The following is a 25,795-nucleotide window of genomic DNA, read 5'->3' on the forward strand; positions in this document are numbered from 1 at the left end:
TCACAATGTTGTTGCTTTTTAGTGAAACCTCCAGCCTACAACAACACCTTTTCAATCAATACTGACAGTGGAATGTTGGAAGTAAAGACTGCAGTTGACAGAGAAGAATGTCCATATCTTTTTGTGGGCATTGAGGTAGCTATTGTTTTATAGTTCATCATGTTCATATTGAGTCTTAATTAGATAAACCAGTGTATGGGCCTATGTTGCTGTTAATAGGGCTTCTCATGGTAATGCTAAGAGACAGCTGGCATCCATTGTTTACATAATCCATAAGACAGAACAAAGGGAATCTTCATTTGTTGAATGTATGTAGTCATGTCATTGCATTAATGTGGAGTGGCTTGATGTTATTAAGGTGTGGAATGTGCAGCTACAAACTCTGTTTTCTAGGCAGCACAGCAAGACAATAATCTGAAAACAGCTGATGCAGCAGTACTGGTTACTATTGAAGATACAAATGACAATCCTCCAGTTTTGTCACAGACAAACTACAGTGTCTCAATTCTGGAAAATTTCCCCAATGGGAAGGAAGTTCTTCGAGTAGAAGCTGTTGACAAAGATGAGGTAAAATGAATTCAGTTTTGGTTGCTACAAATGCTAAACTTCTGAAACATCCCTTAAAAAGCATTTGCACTGTGTGGGTATGGTGAATGTTGCTATACATATGTATTTTTTCTGACTACCTCCATATATTTAAGCATAATTTCACTTCTAGGAGGAGTAAAGTAATGAAGGCCAAGAGTAAATTTTTTTCTGTCTCTGAAACTCCTCCTGTTTTGCTGAAAGTCCCAGACATGAAAATATAGAGGTGTTAAGAAGACACAAAGCTGCAATAGCCCTCAGCCTGGGTGATATATTTCTTCCAAGTTTCTTAGTCCAGTTTTTGTGGAATGAACAGCTCAATTACACCTGAGTGTTAAATGCTCTCCATCTGAAAATTAAGATTGAAATATCCTGATGGACTAGCTTGGTGCTTGTCCTGTGTAATAGCAAATGTCATTACTGTTTGCAGGGAGGCTTCCAGGGAACGTTCAGTCTCACTCCAGCTGACAGTCCTTTCCAGATAAGTCAAGATGGGATTCTAACTGTGAGGAACTCCACGCTGTTGGATAGGGAGCAAATACCGTCTATACATCTACAGGTAATAAGCCCACTTCTTTCCAAACCAAGCTGAGACAAACAGATATCTAAGCTTAGAAAGAGGCTGACTTTAACTGAAATGAATCAGTGGCTCACTTGAAGAATCAAGTCCATACTTTGACATTAGAACTGTCTGGAGGGAAATAACACTACAGTGACAGAGTTTATTCTGCTTGCAATTGCTGCTCATTCTTCCTCCTATTTACAGGCCATGCATTCTAAACAAAACAGTATTTTTACTGCATCATTTTTCAAGGTCACTGCCAGAGATCATTTGTCACCTTATGATGAGGCACAATCTGCAATCAACATACTGCTGCTAGATGAAAATGACAACAGCCCAACCTTTTCAGGCACACAATATGAACAAGTCATTTTCATCAATATGACTGCAGGAATGTCCATTCTCCAGGTACTTCAGAAGTATTAAGTGCAAATGACATTTTCATGTGAGTGGAATGTATACATGAGTATACGTTCAGTTTTTGAATGGATCCTTTTGAATAAGGGATCTTTCCTGAACTTTTCTGAGTTCAGAAGCCGACCATGTTTTTATTTAAAACCTTATATCTCTTGATATTCTATAAACACAGCATCACAGATGTTCCTGTTGTATCCAGGATAAGAGAGTGAATGATAAAGGATTTTTTTTTCTTGGTCTTACATCCTGAATTTGACAAACACGAGAGGGAAAATATGATTCCTGGACTTAGCTGTTTACAAGGTATTTAATGAAAACAGGAGTCCGGAAAATGATATAATTGTAAAATGTGTTGAAAGACTGTTTACACTGAAGCATTGTATTTAATTTGTAGATACAAATTTTTGTAAGAGAGATTAGAGAATGATATTAATTCACAAGTATCTGCTACATAAATGATTTTCTCTGCAGACTATGCAGGAATGAGTACTTCTGTGCTGCTTTATAATAACTCAAAAAAAAAAAAAAAAGAGTAAAATTATTTATTCTACAGGTTGCTGCTGATGATCCAGATGATGGTATGAATGGAGAGATAAGCTTTGACTTAGCTGGTGGCAATGAAGATGGATACTTTGAACTGGATAAATCCACAGGACAGATCAGTTTAAAAGCAGTAATCCCATTAAGAGTCAACGAGAGCAAGAAGTTTGTACTGTGGGTAACAGCTACTGATGGTAAGACAAGATTTCAATACAGGTCAACACAACCTCAAATGAAGGTTTTTGTTTTCTTTTTTCTTTTTTATTTTGTTGGTGTTTTTTCATTCATTTTTTTTCTATAGGAATGATTTTAAAATAGGCTCCTAGACTGTATTTTAAAAATATCATCTATTTTCACCTGCTCTTGTTTTTGAAGATGAGGAACCTGTTGTCTTACTCATCCAAAATATTATCTGTGTAGTAAAACTTTAATTCCTGATCATGCTTTTACATCTCAGTTTACTTTATGTCTATGGAAGCCTATAAAGTAATATTAATCTCACACCTACCTTTAACTTAATTATTGACTGCTTTTGTACAGGACAGTAGACTGAGACTCAGGCATATAAGTTACAGAGAAATTATAATTCCTGTAAGTTCCAGGAATTTATAATTCAGTCAACAGGTAGTAAAATAAAAATCATATGTAATGAATAACTTGTTTTGTGTTTTCTCATCCATGTGGGCAAGGAGAAACTAAAGTGGAGATGCCAAAAACATCTTTAGGATGACAAGAACAAATGTAGTTTCCTTAGACACATTTATTGAAAGTCTCTTTGGTTTAAAAGAGTAAAAGAGAACTTGGTGAATACTCATTATCTGTATAATGACAGAGGTAAATGTTAGGAAGGATATTCCCCTCCTGTGTGAGCATCCAAAGTTTTTCATCCTTCCAATTTTTCCCTCTCTGATTTGCTAAATATGAGCTTTGTTTCTTCAAATCATTACTCTGGATAAAATGGATACTGGGAGAAGCATAGTTGCACAAGAGAGGCATTGATACATACTATGTCAGTCTGTGCTAAATAGCTAGTAAGTGGTGTAGTGTGTATTCAAGCCCATGTACTAAAAGTGTAACATCCAAAAAATAATGTTCTCATCTTGGTTAGGACCCCTCAGCAGTGCCACAATACTAACAGAAAGGATGAAAAAAGTCAACAAACAAATCAGTACCAGTGGAAAAATTTGCATATATTTTTGGGCAGAAGATATTTGGGGTGTTTTTTTGTGAGATGGTTTTCTTTTGATTGCAGGTGGGATAAATCCAAGAAGTTCATCAGTGCCAGTACACATCTTGGCAGTTGGAGATTCCAGACCTCAGTTTATTCAGAAAACATATAATGTGACTGTGGAAGAAGAGCTAGTCAGTCCTGTTGAAGTAGCAAGAGTAAGAACATTATTCTATCACTTGTATAGGATATGACAGTAATAAGGAAATCCTCCTCCATACATGCTCCAAATGTTCATATCCCCTTTAATTATGTTAGTGATTTTTTCTTTCTGCTTAAGCTTCATTTCTATTATACACCGATCCTGTCTGTCATATGAAGCCTATCACCCACCAAAAATTAAAACAGCATCTGCTACCATCCATCACTGGAAACAGTCCCCACCAGCAGCACAATCTTTCCCCAACAGCAAGAAAACTGAACAAAAGAAAAAAAAAATCTAAGCACCCAAATAAAAATAAAACAGTTCAACAAATAAACCACCAAAACCCACAGCTAGAATAACTTGACACAGTAAACTCTCAATCTTAGCTCTTTGTAAACTTTGGACATTCTACAAAGATGGTGGTGGCCATAGGTAAGGATACGCAATCTACACTCACCCATTTGTGATACATCTAAAACCCAGAGACATGAGATAGCTACAAAATGGAGTCCTGCTATTAGAAAGCTGTCATAAAGGCATATTCAGAGAAGGCTCTAGAAAACTTTTTCCTTATTATATCAGGCTGGCCACTGCAGTGCACTATGATAGCTCCTTGTCAGATGCAATTATGAAGACAGTTGGGAGTTCTAATACTAAGTCGGAGGGAACACAATGCATTTCAGTGTTATATTATATTGGCTACCTGATTTAGTTAGTTTTTTTACTTTACTTTTTGGAAAGAAGGGCAGAGCTGAAAGTTAAACAACTCTATTGTTTTCATAATGCATTGCATTTATTTACAATTCTGTCCTAGTCATGTTCCAATCCTTTCCAGATGTATTTTTCTGTGTATGTTGTAGCTAGATTCTTACTTTTATTATATAAAACTAGTAAAATGATCTTGAACATAGTTAAAACTCCAGTTCTTTTTTAAGAAATGATTTATTGGTTTGAATTCATTTATGGATAATATTTTATATCTTACACAGGTGATATATGAGTCTCTAAATCCCCATATACCAGTTATACTGAGAGTACTGACAGAATCAGCAACGTTTGATGTCGACATCAATGGAATCATCTGGACAAAAATCAAACTGGACTATGAATCCCAGAATAATTACACACTAAATATTTCCTTGTCAGATGGAATTACTACTGACTATGCTACTGTGTTTGTCCAAGTTACCGATGTCAATGATAACAGTCCTGTGTTTGGTATAACCAACACAACCATTTATATACTGGAGAACACACCAGCTGGAACTCTTCTTACCAGTGTGCCAGCTACTGATGTGGATACTGGTTTTAATGGATTAGTGGTTTATACTCTGAAAGGTGCAGAGGGAAAAATGGATATTGATGCCTCAGGATTAATTTTGCTGGAAAAGGAGCTGGACAGAGAAACACAAGGCATCTACAACTTAACAGTGATTGCTAGTGACCAAGGCCAGCCCAGGCTTTCTACAGTTCTCAATTTAACAGTTGTCATCGATGATGTGAATGACAACCCTCCAGTCTTCTCATCAAGTAAATATGAAGTGAGTGTCCCCGAAGACAAAGCACGTGAAAGTAAACTACTGACAGTATCTGCTACGGATTTGGATGCAGGTGCTAACGCCCTTGTGAAGTACAGGATTATTAGCCAACTACCTCTAACTTCCTTGCCAGTGTTTCTTGTCAATTTGACCACCGGAGAGCTCTTCTTGAGCCAGCAGCTGGATTATGAAACCACAAAGCAATTTGAAGTAGAACTGGAGGCATCAGATGGTGGGCAGCCAAGCCTTAGCACTAGCACTCATGTTGTTGTCCACGTACTAGATGTCAATGATAACCCACCAAAATTTAATCAAGCAACTTATGATATAGCTGTGACTGAAAACATACAAAAGGGTAGCCCTATCTGCACATTCAGTGTTACTGACGATGATGAGGTAGGTACCAAAGTAATCTCATCTTGATGAATCAAGATGAGTTTTTCTTCTTAACATATTTATATATGTGTGTGTGTGTGTGTGTTAGGTGGACTAAAGGAGATTTTCTTAAATGGTTGACAATAGAATCATAGAATCATAGGGTTGGAAGGGACCTCAAGAGGTCATCGAGTCCAACCCCCCTGCCAAAGCAGTTCCCTACACCAGGTCGCACAGGTAGAATACATAAATACATTTTGTGTCATGAGAACATCATTCTGCCTTTTATGGAGCCAGGAATAAAACAGCCCTTATCTATGAAGTTAAGATCTACAAAATAGTTTCCTGGATATCTCAGAGAAGCTAGGAAAGGATAAATGCATGTAAACTAGGACAGAAGAAGTTGTTTTTCTGTGCATGCAAGTGATGAATGCATGCATGTCATTCCGTATAATAAGCAATAACAGAAACCTTAAAAAATGTTATGGCAAATTATCTACTCTGTTTTAATATTGCTTGGTAACTTGCTTCTGTCTTGGAATATGATAGTAATTTTCAGTAACAAAGTCAACTTCCTCTTAGTATGAGCTTTGTCGGGGAGGAAGGCAATTATAAAGCTGATATTGTATATTTTTCTTTAATAGAAAATGACACCACTTCATCCAACTTTTAAAAAGTTGTTTCTGTCTCTGCTTTCATTATAAAGAAATTTCACATGTAGTCATGGCACTGGGAACTTTGTTTGGAGGCAGAGATTTCTGATTTGCTTAATGTTTTTCCTCATGTCAGTTTTAAATAGCCATAAATGTATCTCCCAGTTCAGACTCCACTAAATTGTGTTGCTGAGGACCCAGTGGAAATTGGTCTTAGAAAGTTTTAGGAAAGGAATGGGTAGCTCCTAAACAGAGAAGACTACAAAAGCTTCTTAAGCTTCTTACTTACCCCTGTCTCTATTTCTCTAAGAAGTCCGTTATTCCCATAGCTCAGATTAGAAGGTTTCATTCATTATCCTTGCAAAGCACATGACCTTTTTTTTTTTTTTTTTTTTTAACAAAAAGTCCTGTAGACAAGTCAGGTATTAGTATTATAAAATATGTGTTTTTTTAAAAATGGAAATTATTTAATCTTAAATAAGGTAATTTTTCTTTTTAGGCTGGCTTTTCTCAGGGACACTTCATTCATAACAGTACTTTGTTTACTGTGGATATTCCTGGAATACTTGCATTAAGGAATGACACAGAACTGGACAGAGAGACTACACCTGGATTCACTTTACAAGTAAATTTGAGGACAGATTTTGAGTTTTGGCTCGTTCCTACTGCATTCTCTTCTCTCCATTTTTGTATCTTCCTCAAATCATTAAAATGCCTGTGCAGACACTTATATTTTTTATTTTCCTTGACAGGTATGGGCAGTTGATGCTGAAAAGGATGGTCTTAATTCAAGTTCCTTATTTCACATCACAGTTTTAGATGTCAATGATAATAATCCTGAATTTCAGATGCAGTCATACAATTTTGCAGTTCTGGAGGGAGATTACAGGTTGAGTGCTCCTCCTGTAGTTGGACATGCATCTGCTACTGATTTGGATGAGGGAGAGAATGCACAAATTACTTATTACTTATCATCTGAGGATGGGGATAACCCATATGACATCCAACAGGTAAGGGTTTGGATATTCTGAAAAATAAACTGCTTTTCAGCTAGTTACTTGACATAGTTATCCTCATCAGGTAAAAAGAATAGGCAGTAAATATTCTAGTATACATGAAACCAAAACCTACTCACAGACAAGTTTGGAATTAAAAGCCCATGTCCAAAAGCTAAGATATAGTGGTCAAAAGTTGCCTTGGAACAAAGGAAAACAGAGGATTACAATTCTTCATCTTTGAGAATGTGGTTTGCAAGGATTTATCAAAATGATGATTGTATTCAACTGTATTACTTTTGTTAGGATGGAACCATTGTTGTTAATGGCTACGTAGATCGAGAAACCAAAGAGAAATATGACCTGCTGTTGGTGGCATCTGATAATGGAATGCCTCAAAGGCAGGTAACGTAGAGGATTACTTTATACATTGCTGCAACGCCCTTTAATACCATCAGTATTTGTGCATTTTCTGAGTCACTGTTTTCTCCTGTCATCACACCAGAATTTCACATACATCAGCATTCAAGTATTAGATGTGAATGATAATGTCCCTCTGTTTACAAAAGCACAATATTCAGCCAGTGTACATGTAGCAACAGCAAAAGAAGGAGCGTCCGTACTATCAGTGTCTGCTACTGACCTTGACATTGGGAACAATTCTATTATTTCATACAGGTAAATTCCTATGAGGTTAGTAAGTACCTTTTATTAAAGGAACAGCAGGATGTTTTTGTTTCTCACAAAGTACTTTTATTGGTGACAAAAAAAAAACAACCTTTTACAAGTGCTGTAATCTGTAATGCTGTTTAAACTTACGGAAGAGGAAATACATTCATTTATGTTTTATTAACTTTTCAAATCGTGAGTATGCCATAAAGAAAAAGAATGCAATTTAAATGATAACATCAAGAACTGAAAGTCAAGATGTATTTCCACTTCTAAAATTTTACATAAACATGCTGGGATTTGAATAGAAAGCAAATGTATCTCCAAGAACGACTGTGTTTTCATACATATTCTGGGAGGAGGAGATCAGGAAATACCAACATTCATAATGGGCTATGCATAAAAATTGCATAATTGAGGAAGATTCTTGGATGAAGCCTGTATTATCAAAAATATCTGGATATATTGACAGGAAAAGTGTAGATTAAGAAGTCCTGCTTAAGATGAGTGAGTCAGAAAGACATGGGTGTTTAAAAATAGGGTCTTGATAGAGAGGAGTTTCATCTGTGAGATGGCATTCTACCTTAAACATATTAAACTGGGTTCTTGTGAGCAACCACATTACCCATGAGAGTGTGCAGAAGCTAGGAGCTGTAATCTTGGAGTGAAAGTCCCCTCCATTTCTTACATTTCATTGTATGCAGCTGATTGTACATTGTCTGCATCTTACTTGTGGGAAGATCAAAGGCTTGAGATCTAATGGGAAGTGAGGGGATGAATTCTCACTTTCTTCAGTGTGGAAGATATACGAGGAAATAAAAAGGAAGGTGTACCTAGGTTAACATTGCTAGAGTAGGTTTCTTAGCCATCCTTTTTGATAATTATATATAAATCCCATTTGTTGGTTATATTTACATTTATGAATAAATACTATTTGTTTGTTGCTTGTTACAAAAATAATGGGAATTTAGGGATAGCTTTTGTGTCATTAATATGAATACTGCACTGATTTTTCTTTAATACAGCCTAATGAATCATTCTGATATTTTCCATATAAATAACCATACTGGAGAAATCATCCTCAGGAGTAGCTTGGCCCACATCACAGCTGACACGGTAGTTACACTGACAGTTATTGCTGCTGACCATGGGGTTCCTCAGCTTACATCAAATGGTAAATTATGTTTATGTTTACGCTTTTTGTTCTTCCCGCATAAATATAATCTTTACAAACAATGAAATCAACATGAATTAGGGCTAGAATCCATGTTCAGTTTCAGCATTGATAAAAATTAGCTTTTTCCTCTTTGACTTCCTCATATAAACAGAGAGCTTAGTTTAGTTTTCTTATCACGATAAGAAATGTTATATTTACTACAATATTGCACCTACTACTTAAAAATAAAACAACCCAAAACTTTGTGTCAAATGTGTTCCCTCTGTTTTATTAGAGATAGAAACATTTAAACAAATTACCAAATATATATTAACTCTTTCAAAAATAACATACTTGATATATTTTTAGGAAATGTTTTGATTTGTCGTGACCAAAAGGAACAACTGATTTTCTCAAATAGGAAAAGAAATTGAAGTAGAATTTGAAGTCATGGATTTTATGGATGTCACTTTTCTTTTGTTACAGTGTGATTTAGAATTAAAAAAAAAAAAAGTCAAATCCTGTTAACTTCTTGCTCCTTTGCAGTAGTATTGAGGCAGCACTACTGTAATCACTGAAGTGAATTCAGTGATTCTATGATTCTATGAAGTGTGGTTACTCTGGATTTCCACTCAAGCATGAAAGGTTAGGTGTAGAAGTCATTGTATCTTGTGTATCATGTATTATTCCTTATTGCTGAAGATTTTAATTTTCTTTTTGCTCCACTTTCCTACAAGCCACTTTCTGTCAAATTCTATTACTGAGCCAAAAATTTAGGGCACAGGACATAATTATTTCACCATCAACTTTGCTATTTTAGTACTTCTAACATTTGAATAATTTTCCCTCAGCCTCTGTTACTATCTACCTGCTGGTAAATGACACTGGCTTCAGACTGGCTTTTGAAAGCTCCAGCTATGAGTTCAGCATTCCAGAAGAGGAACCAGCTAGGACTTCTGTTGGCACTGTGAAGGCACTGACTGGAAGCATAGCCATACAAGTAGTATACTTTCTGAAATCACATACTGACAAATTTGCCATTAGTGACCAAGGAGACATTGTGACTCTTGCCACGCTAGATCGAGAAGATGATGACCTATACAGCATTGCTGTAGAAGCCATTGACTCTGACGTGCCACCCAACACAGCTGTTGCTTTGGTACAGTGCATTGCATTTTTAATCTTTCTTTAAAAAAAGAAAAGAAAACCCTAGAACACTGTGAGGAAGAAGTCTAGATAAGTGTCACTGATTATGTAAGAATGAGTATTTAAGTCTTGTTGAATTTAATTTCCATTTCACCTGAGGAAGTACTACAATCTTGACAGCGTCTAAACTTGTATCACTTCTTGAGAGTTCGTCTATGAAGAACCCATAACCAAAGAAACCGATTAATACTGAAACTGACTCTGTATGTAGTTTTGATTAAAACCCCCAGACGATTGATTCTGCTCATCTCCTCTGGTTAAACTACAGTTTATCTTACTTGGAACACTGAGGGTAAAAAACAGAATTGCTGAGATCCCAAGGTTGTGAAAATGTTCAATTGCTGAAGTTAGAAACAATTCTGTTTGTTGTTCCTCTTGTTGTTTGTTAATTTTTTCTATAAACTTCTGTAGACTGAAATGAATATGTTCTCCTTTGAATACTGTTTCTACAATCAAGTTTGTTTGTTTGTTTTTATATACAGGTAACTGTGAGAGTAAATGACATCAATGACAATCCTCCAGTTTTCTCAGAATTGATTCAGACAAAATTATCTCTTCCTGAGAATGCAGCTCCTCAAGATTTGGGCACATTTTCTGCTACCGATAAAGATATAGGAGAGAATGCATTTATAAGCTATTATTTGCAAGACGATTTTGCTGGAGCATTCCATATTAACACTTCCACAGGCAAAGTGATGACAGGAAAGTCCTTAGACAGAGAAATGATGGACAGTTATGAACTGAAAATAATAGTAAGTTGAAAAATTTGATGCAAGTTTGCAAAATTCTCAAGATAAAACTGATAAAAAATGCTGAATAGTCACAAGAAAATCTCAGTCTTCATGAATTCCATTAGATTTCATTTATTATTTTTTGATTGTTACGTTTTGCACTGAACTTTGTTTTCTGCTGCATAAATTATATTGAGTAAACGACCCATGAACATCAAATCCTAAAGATCAGTCACATGGTAGCTTACTGTCAAATCTGTAGAGCATTCCTGAACTTGTTTTAGTCAGTACAGCTGCCACCACTATTTTTCTTGTTCTGACAGTCCAGTTTTGTTCCTCTCACTTTTTTCCACTCTTCAAAATGTATGTATTTAGATGTAACACATCTGAGGTTTTTATTAAAAAGATGTACTTGGATAAACTATACATTTTTGCTCTTATTTTGTAAGCATCTATTAAACTGGTTTTGCTGCTATTAATCGAATTAAGGTCTGCACATATAAGTGGTTGTTGCAGCACCTGCCATGGTGTCTGAGCATGCTTTAAGGAGATCTTTACAGCTGATTAAATTATTGAAGAAAGCAAGGAGCTCTTGGAATGTATTCAGGTCAGCAAGCACAGAGTTAGACCAGTAAAGCTGAGTGATAACTGACCCAGCAGAAAATCTTCAGAGACAAAGACTCCTATCACAATTTTTATTTTCAGATAAGTTTATATCTGTATAGTAACGTATTTAATGACAACTTGTTTCTTCACAGGCCACTGACTCTGGCAAACCACCACTATCCGAGAGCTTAGTTCTAAGCATTGCTGTAGAAGATGTAAACGACAACCCACCTGTGTTCTCCCAGAAGCTGTACTCTGTGACTGTAAAAGAGAACGATCCTCCACATGTGGTGCGTGGCATTCTTCTGCAGTAGTGTTCTTTGCGTAAAGTTAGTGGTGGTGCTATGATGATTGTGCATCGGTGAATGCTGGTTGAGTAATTCAGACAGTAAACACTATACAATTAAATACTTGTTTGTATGCTTTGCCATCCTCTTGGTTCTGATTTTCCTGTTTTCTTGGTTCTGATGTATGTTTGCTTTTTTATTTTTTATTTTTATTTTTCATTTAGATTTTGAGCACAACAGCCACAGACAAAGACATAGGCTACAATGCCATTATTCATTACACTATTATTGGAGAGACTTCATTTTATGTCGGAGAACTTTCTGGAGATATTTCAACACTGCAACCTCTGGACTATGAAAGCTGTGCCCATTATACATTTACACTAAAAGCTTTCAATCCTGGTGACCCATATCTCCAAGACACAACAAACATTACAGGTAGCTATAATTTATTACGGAAAATTTTCTTTCATTTCTCTTAGGGAAAATTCCAGAATATGTAATTATAAAGCATAAAGACAGTCCTCAGCATTAATACTTTCAGCTATTATTAGATTAATTAATATTTATTAATTATTTACTAATTATTAGATTAATTAATAAATATTATTAATACTTTCAGTAAATTATTAGAAATGTTTGTGACCTTTTGATTACGGCCAGATGATTTTTTTTTCAAAAAATATTTAACTAAATAAACTATTAAATATTTAGTTAAATGTTAAATATTTAACTAAATAAATATTTAACTAAATTAATATTTAAAGTAAGTTTTTTCAAACTATATAAAATGAAGATTTTATGCTATCCACAATTTTGACCAACCCTAGTTTTGGTGTGACCAGAAGTATTGATCCTTGCATTTCTCTCAGAACTACTTCTTTGTTATTTATTGTAGAGCCTGCTTCGATTATACTCCATTACTGTATTTTAATTTTACATGTCACGTAAAAACACGGAATTAACCTCGTAGCCAAAGATAGGAGAGATTGTCTCAGAGAAAGAAACACAAGGAAATTATAAGATGGTATTTTTCATGACAGATATCTTGAACTGACGGCGTTGCCAGGAGAAACGATTTCTGAATAGTAAAGAATTTAATCCACAAAGGGCAGGTGTTTTAAAGTACAGAGAACAAAGCTGCCTTTTTGTTTATATCGAAAGAATTTAAACTTATTACAGAGGAACTGTGGGAGCTTATATTAGCTGAAGCGATATCCTGTAACTTCTTAAGTGAAATTCCCATTTACACTCACATGTGGAATCTCTTTTCTTAGTTATCGTGGAAGATGTTAATGAAGAAGGACCCATATTTGATAAGCCCTCGTATTTTCAGATCCTTCTAGACAATTCTACAGCTGGCACATTGGTGGTAGATATTGATGCAAGAGATGAAAGTAAAGGTTATGATGAAGGCATTTTCTACAATATAACAGGTATGTTAGGAAAAGCCCCATGCGTGTTTATTACTAGGATACCTGCATACTATCAAACTATTGACTGTTTTTGCAGAACTATGACCCTGATAAGTACAACAAAACTGCACCTTTTGAACAATTACACTCAAAACTGATAGAACTGAGTGTGGGAGTTGTGTGTTTTAAATTGTACAAAGCTGACTTTTTTAGAAAGATCATTTTGTAGTATTATCTAAAAACTTTGATCAAAATAATGGCTTCCAGTGAATATTTACTGTAGAAACAAACAAGGATATTCTTGTTCTAGAGAAGTAATAGGGAAATTTAGGCTTCACATACAATGTTGCCTTGATTATGAAACCTAATGGAAGACTGGATACAGCAGGTACAGTTGGGTGGGATTGACACATGGTAGTAGAGCTCCAGCAGTTATACTACATAATTGCATCTACCATAGATGGTCTATACAGCTGTCATGCACCATGTATGTGTTATAATCTTTAACCAAATACCTGGAAGACTCAAAGCCTAACATGCGTAGCTCACAGCACCACAACACTGATAAGGTATTCCAGGCCTTTGTGATTGGAGATAGGGTTCATAGAATCTAGCAGCTGCTAGCGGTTAATGAAGAACTGGGTCACTGGTCTCTGACTTCCATCGTAACATAAGGGAAAAAACCTCATTTGTGAATGTAAGGGGGAAAAAATTTCTCTATGAAGATAACTGAGCTCTGGGACCAGCTGTCCCAAGAGGCCACCCTTGGAGGTTTTCATCACTACACTGATCAAAGTCCTAAACGACACACTACTGATTTCATTCAAGGTCTTGCTTTAAGTGAGAGATTGGACTGGGGCCTCACAAGGGCCCTTCCAGCTCAAAGGGCTCTGTAACAGAAATGCAGTTATCTGGAGAGACTTCATATTGCATCTGTATGTGCTCCAAATAACATGTTATCAATTGAAATTCAGTCACTGGTCTCTGCTGGCTCTGTGGAACATTTCCAACACTTGTTTTTTCCCTCCTCAGATGGGAACTCAGAAGGCCTCTTTAATCTCTCCAGTACCTCAGGAGTACTCACATTAACAAGAGACTTAAACAAACAGGCTTTTCCCCTGTATTATTCATTGACAATCACTGCTATGGATTCAGGACTGCCACCACTTTCAACTTCTGTAAAGGTACTAAATGTTTTTACTTCAGTGTCTACTTACAAAGTTTACTCACCGTACTGCTTTATTCCAAACGGAGTGTAACTATAGGTAACAGGTATCAAGAAGACAAAAGCATGCAAAAGAGGAGTTGCAATGTCAGCATTCTTCACATTGCAGGTGAAGGAGCACTGGCACAGGCTGCCCAGAGAGGTGGTGGAGTCTTCTTTGCAGACGTTCAAGACTCACCTGGACACCTACCTGTGCAACCTGGGCTGGGAGCTGCTTTGGCAGGGGGGTGGACTTGATGATCTCTGGAGGTCCCTTCCAACCCCTACAATTCTGTGATTCTGTAAAAAAAAGTTATGAGCCATTGTTCTTCAGAGCATTGTACAGCAGCTGGTTGACGATTAGAAAGAATCAGTCCATCTTTTTGTGAACTAGTGGAATTATTTACAGCCTTACACAATTTTTCATAAAATCACTTATAACAATTCCTGTTCTGGTTGTGCATACTACAGTGAAATAATGTTACAAATACCAATCTTCTTTTTGAAAGCTCTTAAGCCAAGAGAAGTCACCTGAAAACATGACCAACTATGTATGGGCAACTAGAATCCCTCTCTGTATTTAGGAAAAAATTCAGTGGAACTAAAACTGCTGAGATTGCTGTCTTTTTTTTAAATTATTATTATTTAACAACTTTCACTAATGTATAGATACAAAGGTGTCAAACTCAGTATGCAGCAGTCTTGGGCTTTCTCTTACTGAAAAAGTTCCAGACTTCTGTTGTGTAATGTCTGTGGTCATGTCTTCTTCCCTGTAGGTGTCAGTAACTATAGCTCCCACCAACACTTCATTCCCAGTGTTCTCTGAAGCGGTCTATCAGCCTGCACCTCTGAGTGAGAAAACACTGCCAGATACATTTGTTGAGCAGATCACTGTGTTGTATAACAACCCTGTGATTTACAGCATCGTGTCTGGAGATGAAAAGGGTAAGCTCATAGCATGAATGAACAAGGAAAAGGATGTGTTAAAAAGAAGTGCTGTTGCAGAACATTTCACATTTTGGATTTTGTTGTTGTTGTTTTTGTTTGTTTTTGCTTTTATCTCAGTACTGTAGCCATGAATGTTTTCTGTATATCAACCAGATCTTTAAATTAGGTCTGGATCAAGTGTTTTCTTGATTGAATTTCTGCCAGATATGTTACAGCCACGTGGTACAGACCCGACTGCACTTTCTGTATGGTCTGCCACAAGAATAGAAAGTGGTGCAATGAACTTCTCCCCATTGGTTCCCGTAACCACTTTCTTATTAGTTGTTGTTATCTGTAGGCCTGGATTTATCTGATCTTTTTATAAATTCATATTTAATTTTATTTTGTTCTTGAAAGACTACCATAACCTCTGATAAGATATATAAATCACATACAGCTCACACTGAAGACTTCTTATCTTCAGTTTTAACTAATAAAATCACAGATTAACTTTTGTTTGTTTGTTTTTAATAGGATATTTCATTATCAACCCATCTACTGGTATCATAAGAACAAGAAAGAATTTGACAGTGGAAGATTTTCCATTCGTTTTCAATGTGAGAGCAACGGATTCATCTACTGCTGGCATATTTAATGAAGTTTCTGTGCACGTCGAAGTCATTGATGAAAATGACTTCCCTCCGGTTTTCTCATCCTCTGTACTAGAACAAGAGCTGGAAGAGGTAAGAAAACATTATCCAAACTGAATCCTAAAAATGAACCCTCAAAATAGTAATTAAAACAAATAATAAACGCTTGTCTTGAGTGTATAAGTAAACATCATGAATCCGAACAGGTTTTCTGTTCTGACATATAAAATGTTTTAAGGTTTATTTCCACCTGAAAATCCTAATACATAGAGAGCGGTCTAGAAGTGAGGACATGCTGAAGGAAAAGGGTTCCACGGCAGAGAAAAATAGCCATTCCCATCTTGCGTTTCTACTCACAGAACATCTTCACGTGTGTTCACAATCTGATTCTCACTTAGCCTTTTGTAAGGGAGCCTTGAGAAAAGAAGACTGGGAGGGGTTCTTATTAATGTTTACAAATACCCCAATTGTGGGAGACGAAGGGACATGGCCAACTTTGATTGTTTGTTTCCCCATGTCCCACAGGACAAGGGGAAACAGCCATAAACATGAGCATAGGAAGTTCTGCACTAATATGCTAAAGAACTTCTTCACAGTGCAGGTGACGGAGCCCTGGAACAGGCTGCCTGGGGAGGTGGTGGAGTCTCCTTCTCTGGAGATATTCAAGACCAGTCTGGATGCCTTCCTGTGCAGCCTGCTGTAGGGAGCCTGTTTTGGCAGGGGGGTTGGACTACATGACCTCTGCAGGTCCCTTCCAACCCCTACAACTTGAGATCAACATATGTGTTTTAGAAGACAGTGATCTTTGTTTCTGAAGAAGAGATATGGACTAAGGAAATCATTCTGTTCTTAAGTGTATGCAGTGCCTCTTTCCCCCTTTCACATATATCATGAATCCACAACTAAGCAAAGTCTATGAGAGCCTCAATTTGCTTTTCATTGACAGAATTTGCCTGCTACCCAGATTGTACAACTGATAGCTCAGGATAATGACACAGGTAGAAATGGTGTCGTAACATACGGCATTCTCAGTGGAGGCGGAACAAAATTCCGGATAGATGAAGCAACTGGCATCCTTTATTCCACTGTCTCCTTTGATTATGAAGAGGAACCTATCGAGTACCAGGTTTGCTTCAGTTTTCTTAAAGCTTGTATTCAGAACATTATTTTTTCCTTGAATATAATATATATATATATATTTTAATTTAGTTTGGTGTTGATTTAATATTTTACGTGCAGTTTTTATATCTCAAGATGTGAGCCTTGTTAGAGCAAGATGCTGCTTGTGGACAATTAAGCCTAACCTGAAATTCAAGTAAGGCTCCTACTTTGCCTGTTATGCCATATATCAAACATTTCGGAACACGAATAACTAATTTCACAATGTATTCAGTGTTGTCTGATCGCTTGCATCTGTGCTGGAGAAAGGTGTTAGAGACAAGATGAGAGACAGTCTTCTTTACTGTTGCTGCTACTGCTAGATAATTTTTTTGTTCTATTAAAAAGTCTTGTTGTTGTTTTAATGTCAAACAGATAACCCTAACGTTTACAATAACCATTCTGAAGTTATTTCAGAATCTGAGTTTACATTTCTAAGAATACTCTGAAGTTTAAAACTCATCCAGATTTTTTAATCCTCGTGCTGGTATTTATTTATATAGTTTCATTTTCCAATTATCATATTACTTACAGGTTGTAATATATGGTGAAGATGATGGTATCCCTGAGAAGAAAAGGGGTTACTGCACAGTTGTCATAAAGATCACTGATGTTAATGATTGGCCACCTGTGTTTAATTCAGTGACTCCATTCAGTGTATATGAAAACGTGGAAGTGGGATTCATTGTTGGAAAAGTCACAGCAACAGACAGAGACACAGGAGACAATGCTTTTGTTCTTTATAGCCTTACAGGTAACTAGGGGCTCTTTTACTGCACTGGAAGAACTACAACTATTACTACGTTTTAAGATGCACTCACTGATCGTGCTGCTTTGATTGTATCTCAGGTGATGGAGGAAATATATTTGAAATAGATGAAATACTTGGGAATATAAAGATAAAGAACTCTCCGGACTATGAACACATGAATAAGTACACTCTTACAGTGAATGCAATCAACAATAAATCTGCCCCTTTCTATCAGGTAAAAGTGCATTGCTGTAATCAACTTTGACGTTTCCAGTCAGAGTAGATTTTAAATAGCAGGAGGAAGGTTTATCAGAGTCATCTATTGTGCAAAACGTCTTAGTCACCCAATCGTGTTTAGGGTCAGATTTTTGCCTTCAGTATCCACAATGATGAGCACTGTCTATCATAGTTCATTGAAATAATGTATAGTCATGCAGGGTAGAATTTGACCCTTAATTGTTTGCTGACTAATCTGCGTTAGGGAACAGGAATTCTTGCCTGTTGCTTTTCATAAGGACTAGAAGTACTGTGTTAACTTTTCATGGCAGGAAAAGCAAGTTCCAGTAGATTGTTCTAATTCTGGTCTCTTTCTTTTATTGAAAAGTTATTATATGATCAACACAACTACAGAATCTGTAGTTCCAATAATGGCTGCAACAAGAGGACATGGAGCCTCCTAAATACATCCTGCTCTTACTCATTCTGAAAGCTTCCAAAAAGTAGAACCCTAATGCAAATCTGAATTCCTACATCTTTTCTATTAAGATCTTATCGTGATCTCTGATGTTCAGGTGACAAAATCAAACATAACCCAGTCTTTTACTACAGCATTCTCAAAGTCTGATTTCTACTTTTTGTTACATATGCAAAATATTGCTAAATAAAACATTCAAAATATTCTAAGATGTACTAATCTATTTTGTTTTCTAGGCAACTACTAATGTCACTGCTATAATAATTGATGTGAATGATAATGCTCCAGTATTTGCTCAGAATTCCTATTCTGCTTCTATAAACATGATGAATCCAGTAGGTGCTCATGTCATAACTGTGCATGCTACTGACAAAGACGAGGTAACTACTCATAATTCATTTTGAAACTGTTTTAAGCTGCGGACAAATATATTTTCTTTGTTCTTTAGGCATGAAATACAAAGTGTAGCAGAAAGTGAATAGTAATTTACTAGCAGTGTTGAGAACTGGAAGTTAAGGTTTTGTTATTTCTGCTCTGGGGCATATTTTTTCAGGTGTATTTGCCCTGGCTTTCTCCCTTATTATGTAGAGTTGTAGTAGTCTTTCAAAAGTACACAAGAGCATAAGCAATTCAGTGTGTGAAATTATCTGAACTTCTGTAATGGGAGATTCTCTGAAAACTAAACAGCATATATCTGGCTTGAACATGTAAATGTATGCTCACCAAATGCCTCTGAAGAGTGGTACCATAGCTCGTTCTCCTTGTCTCCACTGTTTAAAGGAATTTTGTCTGACTGACTGATTTTGTCAGTACTGCACCCACTGGGGTTGTATGCAGGTAACAGGAGAAATATCAGTCAGTCAGATCACCACGACAACTTCAATCTTAAATTATGTCACTTAAAAGACAGAGCATCTAGAAGTGACAGCAGAATACAAATATCAGGCGCATTCCTAATATTTATACATCGTTTTGGTTAAAAATAAAGTAGCTGTGATATACTGCTTCAAATAATCAAAAAGCCCTTTTTGCTATTTGCTATTATTTTATATAAAAAATGAAATTGCTTATGCAAGTTGCCAGACTGAGAACCCTGCACTGAGACCTGATGAAACTCTCATCTTTAGATATGTCTGGTGATCTTCTCTGTATCCTCTCTGGGGCATGGCCCAGCTATGAAGTCTTTGGCTCTAGTACTTCGAGAGATTATGTAGTGACAGCAGATGCTCGTGCCAGGTTTTGATCCTGGTTTTGGGGAACTGTGGAAGGAAAGAATATATTTCTTTTCAGAAATACAGAGCAGAGCGCAATAGGGTAACACTTAGGGTTTGCCTCAGGAAAATGAAGTGCACAGAGCTATGTTAAGTCCAGCTCTCATGTCCCCTCACTACAGATTTAATATTTTTTTCTTTTAGAGACCTTTTCCCACCCACATTTTTCTTCTATAACTGGCAAATTGCTTCTGAATTTTCTTCCATTCTGTGTTTCCATTAACATCCATCCTAATATAACTAACTGCAAGTTTCCATTTTCTGAATGAATTCACTAAGAGTTTGTAAAATCTCTCATTTTAGCGTGTGCCTTACCCTTTAAAATGTATGCACAGTCCACATAGTTTTCTTTTGTATTGATACAGGAATCCTTATTCTGGAAATTCACTATGACTACTTTTTTTTTTTTTTTTGTAATATAAAAATATAGTTCTCAGTACATCTGACAATGTGGACAGAGCTTTATGGCACCCATGGAAATTAACACACTTTCACAGACAGGGAATCTGAAGTGCATTGTACCAAGTCACATAGGAAATCTAGAAGAAAACAAACTTCACTCATCAATATCCTCCTCTTGTAGTTCAGCCTCTGAAAATCGGATTCAGATGTTCTAAGTTATGGCCTTTGATTACAAAACTATAGAGTTAGCATTTCTGTATGAGCTAGTGTAGACCAAAAGTTTATGCAGAGCTGAAGACCATGACACATATTGTTATATAAGTGTGTGTTCTTAAGTCTATCTTGAAGTATCAAAATTATTGGAAGGGAGACACAGACATGATGCTGATGACTCTGTCCATTGGCTGAAGCTGCTCTTGTGTTACAACTTAAGCATGAAGTATCTATGAGTCCTGATTGCTCCTAGATGGTCAATGTGTCTCTGACATTCTGTCAACATCAGCATGGAAATACTGATGTTTCAGTGAGTCTGTACTAAGGGACTGGGATCCCTGAAATAACATGGTCCTGCAAGCATTAGTGACATAAAGTTGTGTTTCTTTCATGGCAGGGGCAAAATGGCCTCATTGAATACTTCATTCTCCCAGATCTAAAATTCAGTGCATTCTTCTTGATAGAAGATGAGAGTGAGGGGAAAATAATAACAACTGGAAACCTGTCTACACTTGAAGAGATCCATTTAACAGTGATGGCAAAGGACAAAGGTTATCCATCTTTAAATGGTACTGCTGTGATTACTCTTAATGTGATTGATAACCGGCCATTTATTCCTCAGTTTACTGAGAGCAAAATCAGGTGAGTTTCATAAGACGTATACAGATGGTATATATTTACCAGATAGTAGAACAGTGTGATGCAAGGCATCACCTTTTGTTTCTTTACCATACAACTTATGCAAGACGAAGTCCTCCTCTTGCATGCTAGTAAAAACATTTTCCTCAGACTTTACTCCAAGAGTAAATAAATTTCTGGCTACACTGGTGCTTAACACTTCTCTCTGAAGACCACTGAGCTCCAGCAAACAACCAGAAGAAGGGCTGGAGCAGGATTATCCATGGAGATCTTGCTGTTAAGGAGTTAAGTTTCAAAGCCTGTCAGTGCAATAGCTACTGGAGAATTTAACATTGGTTTATCATTTATTTTCTATATTAGCATTTCAGTTTTGGAAAACACAGGAGTAGATCATTCCATTTACACTTTTGCTGTGGCTGAAACTTCAGGAAAATCCATCGTTTACACAATTGTATCTGGCAATGAAAAAGGTGAGTACTATTTAACTTCTGACTTAAGATAGTAAGATAACAGACTAACCTGTCTTTTGAATGGCAGATGCTGCTGAATTTAAATGAGGAGATGGAGATCAAAGATAAAAAATGGTGTCATTTCTTGTAATAAATAAATAAATATACAGTGAACTTCTTTCAGATCACTTCAGTGGAACAGTATGGTAATCTTTGGCTAAAAAGGTGGTTATTACCTGCCAATAAATTGGTCCCTGTTGCATTAAGATAAAAAACTGCAAGCGAAACAAAGCTAGAGCCCTTGTTAGCAGGTAGCTCCCTCCCTGCCGATCACTTTTAGCCTATCATTTCATTGCACTTGAACCTTTGTTGGGGCATTTGTCCTTCAGATGTAGCAGCCATGAGGTAACTCCATGTGTGCACACATAATAGGAATAAGGAAAAGCGAAGAGGAAACTTGGAAATCGCATGTGCTAAGAGACTGCAATTTTGTTTTCCAAGTTAGTTGCTCCTTTACAAGTTTCTAAAGGTGTGTTTGGTCTGAGAGAAGACCTCAGCTGTACTGCCTCTGCTGTTCAGACAATGTAGAGAGGCATTTCACATTTCTAAGAGCAGAGGGCCCATAGAGGCATCCTGAGAGAAACTGAGATCTAAGAAGTAGGAGAGCTATAGGCAAGTAACAACAAAGTGCATGCTTTTACTTTCAGGTCATTTTAGTTTGGATCCGGAGAGCGGTCAGCTGAAAACAGCAATTAATTTGAACTATGAGGAAGTCTCTGAGTATGTGATTTTAGTGGAAGCAAATGAAAATGTCTCATCTGCTTCACAAGTCCGGATTTCAGGTAACTTTCCTTCGAAAGACTTGCCAACTTGAATGAACACAGGACATTTCTTTGTCTTCTGCATTTGTAACCAACGGTGGGAATTGAGATTCCCCTTAATCTGGCAAAGTCTGGCAAGAAAGACAAAAAGTGGAAGGCCCAGTCTGTGCAGACCTTCACAGTAGCATCAGACTCAGAAAAGAACTTAATACCTGAGCATTGGACTACTGATCAGGTACAGCCAGGTAGAGAAGGCTGAGAAACAGCTTTGGCTTCTCACTGACTGTTCTTACCACAGCCCCAGGAGAAGTGAATTAGCCCCTCTTCATATTTCCCTGCTACATTCCCTTTCATTTCCCTCTTCCTCACATGCAGCATAGATACTACTGCAGCCTAGCCCAGCCTCTTTAAAAGTTGTGCATTGCTGATGTTTGTTGTTGTTGCAGACACAAGTCTGAGCAGCACCAGAGATAACCTGTGTTTGCTTCACAGGACTGTTTGCTCAGAATGTGGTGATGCTGACAATCTCAGTGCAGGATGTAAATGAAAAGCCTGCGTTTTTGAATAGTATGTACTCTGCTCTGATCCCAAGCTCTGTGCCATACAAGTACCCAGTTATTACAGTTCAGGTAGAGTATCTTCCAGTACTCTTCAGGGGGACACAAACCTTATACATTTTTGAATTCTTCTTCAACTTCTTCAAATTGGTTTAAAGGAGCTGTTAAATCTGTTCCCAAAATTTTGAGGCAAATTCCAGGTTGACCATAATGCAGGTGAAGGATGGGGTGTTTGGGGGTCCAGTCCATACCTGCCCTGCCAGTATTCTGTCAGAAGAGTTATGCAGTCTGTTCTTACTCCTGCTGCTGCCTAGAGGGGGCTTAAAGGATTACACACTGCACATGCTACTGTTCTCTCACTGGCACTGTTAACTGCTTCGTTATCTATCAAACAACAAGGAGAAATGAGCTTCAGAATGGAGCGACTGTTTTCTCTTTCTAAGTTTCAAGTTTCCCATTTGCTCTAGTCTGATTCCTTTATTCTTGCAGTTGTAGCATCCTGCTAGGATTTATGGGAAATGAATTGCCTCTTTTTATATACTTGGTTTGACTCTGATAGCTTGCGCCCCACTTTGTTAGTGCAAAGGGAAAAAATATGTCAATCCTTGAACTGCCCAGTCTTCCAAAGGGAAACTGAAGTTTTATGATCAATGGGTAATGCACAGCCTGAAAGCCACAAGCTCTGCTTCAAAACTGCCTTTTGTTCTTTTTTATTAACCCAGGCCACAGATCCAGATTCAGGAGACAATGGACTTTTGACATACAGCTTATTGAACTATCAAGAAGAATTTGATGTCAATGGAAATACAGGGCAGATCTACACCATTTCTGTAGCACGAAGAGCTGGATCAGTTTTTCTGGAACTCCAAGCTGCAGACCGGGGTGGACTCACAGCCCACACAACAGTCAATGTAAGGAAGAATGCTATCTACAGTCCTAATGTCCTTCTATTGTCAAAACTGTATAAAACAAAGACTAGGTTTGGTAATGACCAAAAAAAAAATACACCCCAAAAAACAGTTAATACCAGACAGTAATACTGTTGGGTATACTAATACTCATTACACATGTTCAGGCCAGAATTATAAAGTTGTTATTTCCTTTAACATCTAGAAATATATTGACATGAAAATTGACTTTTAGAGGATATTCTTCTGCTTATGGGACAAATTGATTTCTTAACTAATTCAGGCTATGGCTAAATCCAGATTTTCCTCAGCTTTGGTTACAGCTTGGTAACAATGCTGTTACCAGGCACTGCAATTTGGTACCACTTCCCTATCCTCCTCCTCGGTGCAATTTTTTCAAGCATGTCCTCTTTATTAGTGCAAGAACCTCCATATGGCTACACAGTGGATGCATCTTATATAGATGTCCAAAACTCTGCCACTCCAGCGAAGAGCTGAAATATGATATGTTAGATAAGTGTCCTTTAAATACTTTATTTATAATAAATGCAGATCGCTGTCAGCTATAACTGGAGAGTGTGCAGAGAAATCTATATGTCTGCACAGTTTATTCATACTTAGTTTTGGAAGTCTATTTTTTAATCACATACGTTGAAATAGGATGTAGGATATGAAAATCTGGCAAGCTCTTTTCACCAGCACCTTGCTGATAAGCTTAATATTGGTTCAGTTACAATTTAATAAATTCTTCAGCTTTTGGATTGCTTAGAATGCTGTCTTAAAGACTTATTTCTAATGAAATTAATAATATTAAGAAACTGATTTCTCATTCTTAGCATCACCATCAAAGTTGTTCTTTCTTTTTTCTTTAAGTCAGACTTGGGGAGAGAGATAAATGCTTTAGAAAGACTTACAAACAATTTCTTTATCCCTCAGGCAACCATTTATGCCACCTCCAGTAGCAACATCGTGGTGTTAGGTCTAAGTCAGAAGATCAATGCTGTTGAAAAAAACATTGCTGAAGTAAGAAGGTAGGTATATATTTAAACTGTGAAGCTTATTCTAATGTTTCCTGACAAGTTTAGAGCTGCTTTGAGATAGGAATCTGACAGCCTTCAGGTTATACGGCCAGGGCCCATGAAATGCTAGGCCTTCAACTTGGTGTAATGCAAAATAATTTGAGGGAATTCTCAGGAATCCATCAGAAGGATACACCGTTTTTACCTGTAAGAATTTGGACTGAGTAGACAACTGTCAGAGTGTTGCTGGATTAGATGATTTCAATAGATCCCTTTCTACCACAGTGTTTACAGCTGCCTAGGGGAACATTTTTCCTGAATAGTCAGCCCAGTGTACATAGGTGGAGACAAATAGGATAGAAGATGTAAAGATCTTTTGTTCTTTGACAAAAATTATAAGTCCACAAACCCTTTGAAATGATAAAACCTCCTTGAGGGACAGCAGCAGTGCTTCTCAAGGTTGAGCATCAACAGCACGAGGAAATCGCTGCAGTTATCAGTACAGTTAAAAAGAGATTTTGTCCTTTTTCCATTATTAATGAAGACATAGAATACCTTGGTTTTACAGAACTTCAGTAGAAATTGCTTTGAAAAGTGGAGAAAATGAACTTTACCTTAATGCTGTCATGCCACTGATTTATTGTTGGTAAGAAATAAGAGACCCTAGAGCTGCTCTTGCTCCATGCCTGGAAGCAGTTGGTGCTGACATGTATCAGGATGGTGGATTAACTGGAGCAATGTTCTGATCCAGTGTCTGGATCTGGTGTGATACTCTCTTGAATAAAGAACTGGGAGAAAACAAGAATTATGTGACAAAATTTCCTTCCTCCTTTCATTACTCTGTAGGTAGTTCTGCCTGAATTTATAAGTAAAAAGAAACTAAGAATGAAACAAACCCTATGTTGATTTGAAAAGCAAGACTAATTAAATCTACGATATTCTATGCGATATTGGTTATGAAATCTAGGCATAAGGGTCTGCTAACTCTTCTCTAATTGATCAATTATGGTTTTCTGGCACCTAT

General features: G+C 36.9%; 1 protein-coding gene across 1 annotated transcript in view; it reads left to right on the forward strand.

Annotated features, from left to right (window-relative positions):
• The window catches only part of LOC136050456 (protocadherin Fat 4-like), a 34,362-nt gene that overhangs the window by 5,176 nt on the left and 3,391 nt on the right, over positions 1–25,795 (forward strand). The window contains exons 8-37 of the mRNA XM_065739359.1: positions 23–135; positions 394–567; positions 1,016–1,144; positions 1,400–1,555; positions 2,118–2,298; positions 3,357–3,490; positions 4,467–5,411; positions 6,543–6,668; positions 6,796–7,053; positions 7,345–7,443; positions 7,544–7,716; positions 8,733–8,881; positions 9,715–10,022; positions 10,552–10,821; positions 11,559–11,696; positions 11,918–12,131; positions 12,971–13,129; positions 14,141–14,292; positions 15,089–15,257; positions 15,774–15,982; positions 16,836–17,015; positions 17,582–17,801; positions 17,897–18,033; positions 18,729–18,872; positions 20,776–21,020; positions 21,378–21,487; positions 22,174–22,308; positions 22,780–22,916; positions 23,567–23,755; positions 24,689–24,783. Coding sequence (XP_065595431.1) covers positions 23–135; positions 394–567; positions 1,016–1,144; positions 1,400–1,555; positions 2,118–2,298; positions 3,357–3,490; positions 4,467–5,411; positions 6,543–6,668; positions 6,796–7,053; positions 7,345–7,443; positions 7,544–7,716; positions 8,733–8,881; positions 9,715–10,022; positions 10,552–10,821; positions 11,559–11,696; positions 11,918–12,131; positions 12,971–13,129; positions 14,141–14,292; positions 15,089–15,257; positions 15,774–15,982; positions 16,836–17,015; positions 17,582–17,801; positions 17,897–18,033; positions 18,729–18,872; positions 20,776–21,020; positions 21,378–21,487; positions 22,174–22,308; positions 22,780–22,916; positions 23,567–23,755; positions 24,689–24,783 — 5,848 coding nt within the window. The remainder of the gene's footprint in view (positions 1–22; positions 136–393; positions 568–1,015; positions 1,145–1,399; positions 1,556–2,117; positions 2,299–3,356; positions 3,491–4,466; positions 5,412–6,542; positions 6,669–6,795; positions 7,054–7,344; positions 7,444–7,543; positions 7,717–8,732; positions 8,882–9,714; positions 10,023–10,551; positions 10,822–11,558; positions 11,697–11,917; positions 12,132–12,970; positions 13,130–14,140; positions 14,293–15,088; positions 15,258–15,773; positions 15,983–16,835; positions 17,016–17,581; positions 17,802–17,896; positions 18,034–18,728; positions 18,873–20,775; positions 21,021–21,377; positions 21,488–22,173; positions 22,309–22,779; positions 22,917–23,566; positions 23,756–24,688; positions 24,784–25,795) is intronic.

The sequence above is a fragment of the Cyrtonyx montezumae genome, unplaced genomic scaffold (assembly GCF_038088225.1).
Source record: "Cyrtonyx montezumae isolate F1298 unplaced genomic scaffold, pur_monq_1.0 scaffold_24, whole genome shotgun sequence".
Lineage (NCBI taxonomy): Eukaryota > Metazoa > Chordata > Aves > Galliformes > Odontophoridae > Cyrtonyx > Cyrtonyx montezumae.